Genomic DNA, 4989 nt, shown 5'->3' on the forward strand with positions numbered 1-4989 from the left:
TTGGAAATACCATACTATGACTTTTAACTATTTTTGGACATACAATACTGTGACTTTCTTATCACTTTTTTGACATATTATACAATGATTTTTTCCCCCTTTTTTCAACATGCTATTCTACGACTTTTTATCACTTTTTACGACATGCTATACTATGACTTTTTCATCTGTTTTTACTATGACTCTTTATCATTTTTTGACATATTATACTATAACCTTTTTCAACACATTACTATGACTTTTTTGACATACTTTACTATACTATGATTTTTCCCCCTTTTTCCGACATGACTTTTTATCACTTTTTTCGACATGCTATACTATGACTTTTTCATCTCTTTTTACTATGACTTTTTTGATTATTTTTTGGACATACTTTTTTCAACACATTACAATTACGTTTTTGACATACTATACTATACTAAGACTTTTTCAATCATTTTTTTTGGACATACCATACTATCATTTTTTATCACTTTTTGAACATACTTCACTATGACTTTTTCATCTCTTTTTTTGGACATACATACTATGTCTTTTTTTAACCCCTTTTTGAAATACTATACTATGAATTTTTTTTTGAACATGCTACACAATGACTTATTTCTCACTTTTTGGACGTGCTATACTATGATTTTTCTCATCTCTTTTTGGGATATACCACACTATGATTTTTTTTATCACTTTTTCAACATACTACATCATGAGTTTTTTTTTAAATATAAAACTACGACTTTTTGGATTTTTTGACATACTACACTGTGATTTTTGTGACTTTTTTTGACATACTATACTATGACTTTTTGTCATTTTTTAAAAAATACTTCACTATGACTTTTTTGTCATACTATGCTTTGATATTTTAATGACTTTTAATAAAGGACATTTATTTTCATGAAAAAAAACTTTTAAACACTTAAGGGCCTTTAATGTAGCTAAATTGATTAATTGTGTTTTAACATATGTGACACCGTTCCTTGAAACTACAATTTGACACAGGGCTGTCTATAGAACCGGGTCAAGTTAGGTTAATAATGCAAAACTTAGCATAGTATGGTGAAAAAACACAAATTTGTAATTACAAGTAAAAGTTTTTATTAATAAAAGTTTACAGTCAGTGTTACTCATTCAAAAACATGGATTGAGATTTTTTTTCCATTCTCTGCAGGACCACATGGCCATGGCATGTGTCAGTGTGGCTTCAGTCTCAAGAAGAAGTTGCCAGTCCTCTCTGTAGCGGCACCCTGATCAGCCCCTGCTGGGCCCTGACATCTGCATACTGTGTCAGCAGGTAAATCCGCAGTTGAACTATAAATCAGTTTCTACAACAAATCCATCTTCAGTCAGACCACAGAACACCATGAAGTGTTAATTCACTATAAGATTCTTCTGTCCTGTCTCCTGCAGGTTTGGCAGCGACCCGTCCAGGTTTGTGGTGCGTGTCGGGGCTTCAGAGCAGACTCTCACTCCGGAGCAGGTGGTGCTTCACAGGAAGTTCAAGGGTCAGAGTGGAGGTCACGATCTGGCTTTGTTGAAACTACCCAGCACCAAGGGTCACTGTCTGACCTTTGACCTTGAAACCAACGCAGCATGCCTTCCTGCTGCAGACGCAGCATCAGGAGGAAATGCACCATCTTCTTGTGTTGTCATGGTTACCGCTGGCAGGACAGGACCAGGTATGTGTTTTTCTCTCCTGTGTGTTAAGTAATATATTTTAAAACATCTAACAATATGAAAAATATGTTAAAGATGTTTTGAAGAAGGAACATTTTTCATGATTCTTTGGTTTAAGGTTAATGGCATTTCTTACAAACTAACTAATTGTTTCAGCATTTCTGACATGCCGCTTCTTTAATCATCTAATCCATCTTCTCTCCCAGACTCAGTTCTTGCATCCTGGGTCTCTCTGATGTCGTCATGGCAATGTAAGAAGCGCTATGGCGACAGCTTTTCCAGCCATGGCACCCTGTGTGCCGGCAGTCCTCCAGACACTAGCCTCCTCTATGACAATAGTTGTCAGGGCAACTCTGGAGGCGGGCTGGTGTGTCAGGGGGAGATGGGTCGATGGGTCCTCACCGGGGTCGTTACCGGGGGTTACGACTGCGCTGACCCCTCCTCTCCAGCGCTCTACACTCGAGTCAGCCGCTTCAAGAGCTGGATCGAGGAGGTCATCAACACACGAGCACATCCAGAGGAACCGAACGCACACACACACAAAGAAGATCTGACACACGTTGACAATGACCTAACACACACACAAGAGGAACACGCACACGGCGAGGACAGGGATAAATACTTCCACGTGCATGACGAGCTTAAACACACACACGATCAACAAGAAACAAATGAAATCAATGATATTAAACAAAAACACACGCATCATTCACACACCAAACAGCACGTTGACACACACACTAAAACACATGCCCACCACGTTGGGGATGCTGACACAAACACACAAATTCTGGTCTGATTGAGGCCGTGCCATTGGCTTACCATGCGTGCCATGTGACCACCTGAGGAAGAGGATGATGAAGGTAACCTTTAAAAGTAAAGAAAGATGCTCCTAACTTAGGTCTGTGTTCATTTCAAATCTGAACTCAATGTTGTGTTTGCGGTTGCTAATCGTTTGACGAGTACAGCGGTGTGGGCAGACCTTCCTGAGCTGCCAGGATGACAGCGTGTGGGGGTGATTTGTGGTACTTTACATGTGAGCTACAGCTTGTTGAGAGGCAGCAACGATAGCTGGTGGGGTCTGCAACGTTTAGGTTGAGCCTGGCATGCTGATCAGGGGCTTTCACTAAAAAAATCAGCATGGCATGTATTTTAAGGACAGCAGTGTTAACAAAATATTCTGAGGATATTTCTAAGAAGGTCACACAAGAATCTATGCTAAAATGTACCTATTAATGTGTGTATTCAGTGCTTTTTGTAAGACAAATCAACAAACCAGACCACCAGAACATCTAGAATAAAGGCTGACTGTATATCATCCTCGTCCCTCTGAGGTTATAAACACAGATTAAACTCCTGCATCACATGTCACAATTGAAATGTTGCTTTTTCCAACAGGGCTCATCTCTTCGGGCTGTTGTCTTATACCTTCACTGGTGAAAGTTCTGTTTCGACCTATGACTTAGCTACGTATTTAACCTGGGACCATACCAATGATTCTTGATGTTTTAGTGTTTGGGGTTATTAATATTTAAAATTGCAGGCTTGATATCAGAAAGTCTCTAAAGAAAGACTATTAACTTTTAGCTATTAACTCGCCAACCTGAGAGATTTTTGTCGACCTGGCAGACCAGACGTTTTTAATGGCTTACAACTGAGCTATAAAGCAACAATTTATTAACCGTTAATGAATTAATTACTCTCAATTTATATGATCCCGTTACAAAGGAAGTCTTATTAAAACGTTCTCTATTAAGACAAGGCTCACATTAAGGTGTACAATTAAACCCATGCAATGTACGTGTCAAGTATTCCCTCACTTTTAAAGAAGCTTTTGGTTTCCATAGATTTTGCAAATTGCACTTGAAACTTGTGGAATCCATCACAATAAATGTTAAATCTGCATTTATTTTTTGTCAAAGACACATTACTGTTCTGAGGTCCCCCAGGTGCAATTTTTTCACAGATCAATTAAACTGAATTACCTCACAACAATAATGGAGAAAAACATCTTGCAGTGATGGATTTCACAACTAAAGCAAGAATCTGCCAACTGATATTTTATCCCAAAGGGAAAACTATGGTAACGATGTCCGCCTGGAAAAATATGCACAAAAAAAACTACAATATGGTTTTCGTCAGCAGTTGAATCAAGTGTATCTATTTTATTGTAGTAAAGGAGCTAAAACTAGCAAAAAACGTTGGCACGGTCCTTTTTAACTGTACAGGAAATTCTTTCCTTTCAAAGCCATTGGAAGCTGACTGTCGGGTCCTAAAATATCTTTTTGTACTGATTGCAGCAGATGGCTCTAGATAGATAGATGGATAGATAGCTACTATTCCTGACATTAGATAGTATGTGTTACTGCATTCATTCTTGACTGAATTAGATAGCCGAACTCTTGAAGTTAAATGTTGTCTGTTCTGTCGTACTGTGAGCAGATGTGCAATCTAACCAGAAGATGGCGATATTGCTCTATTTTCACAGGCTTGTTGGATAACCTGATGGTTCTTTTTATACTATTGCTAAATGTGTGCGAACTTGACTTGTGCTTTGATGTACTGTGAACCATTGTGTCGTGAAGCATCTTGTAACCGGCAACTCCAACATGGACCTGTCCGATGCCTGTTGTTATAATCCTGTACAGAAACTCAATCCTATCATTACTCCTTCCTTCCTTCCTGAGAATTGATGTTTTACCATGTAGACCCTGTAGGTTAATGTAAATAATGTGTGTCTGTGGCTGGACGGTGTGGGATCAGTGTAAAGTGATTAAAGACTTCTTTACCTGTGTTAAACCTGTCAGCTGTTCCTCAGTGTAATGTGCTGAATCATGGTTGAGTATTAAAACCTGCCTGGTGAAAACAAGCGTTCAGTGTTGGTGTGGCCTCTCTTCTCTGTGTTGGTAAATAATAAACTCCAAGTAACTCTGTTTTCTTAGTTTGTTAATGTTAAAGTCACCAAATAAGGGTAATTGTGCAATAGGGACAACAAAGGGTTAGCGCCATTTTCCACACTCAAAACACATTGATTACATAAGTAAAAAGATTACTTACAAAAAATGTAATTGCCTCCCAGTAATGAAAAGTAAATCTGCTTAGCTGTTACCCATGAGCCATGTTAATCTTTCCTTTTGTTTGGACGGGTTCTCCACTGTAAAAAAAGGGGATCAGAGAATGCCCCCGCTGCACTGGGTTGGCTATTTCTTATTGAAAACTGTAGAGTAAGTGATTAATAAATGAACATAAATGACAACTTTTGGGACATTGCTGAACGTTAAAAAAAATCGGACTGAGGGGGGGCAGGACTGTCAA

The 4989-nt window shown here is 38.6% G+C and overlaps 1 protein-coding gene across 2 annotated transcripts in view; it reads left to right on the top strand.

Annotated features, from left to right (window-relative positions):
* LOC117936427 (neurotrypsin-like) overlaps nt 1-4545 on the top strand; it is a 43011-nt gene extending 38466 nt beyond the window's left edge. Inside the window, exons 12-15 of one of the 2 annotated variants that reach the window (XR_004654950.1) lie at nt 1169-1291; nt 1408-1676; nt 1881-2589; nt 2622-4545. Coding sequence is in view for 1 of the 2 variants with exons in the window: in XM_034859408.1 (XP_034715299.1) it covers nt 1169-1291; nt 1408-1676; nt 1881-2473 (985 nt within the window). In the remaining variant the exon portion in view is untranslated. Of the gene's footprint in view, nt 1-1168; nt 1292-1407; nt 1677-1880 lie in introns of both variants that reach the window. The other variant, XM_034859408.1, reaches the window with a different exon arrangement.
* Nucleotides 4546-4989: the final 444 nt, after the last annotated feature.

This window comes from Etheostoma cragini, chromosome 21, assembly GCF_013103735.1.
Source record: "Etheostoma cragini isolate CJK2018 chromosome 21, CSU_Ecrag_1.0, whole genome shotgun sequence".
Classification (NCBI taxonomy): domain Eukaryota; kingdom Metazoa; phylum Chordata; class Actinopteri; order Perciformes; family Percidae; genus Etheostoma; species Etheostoma cragini.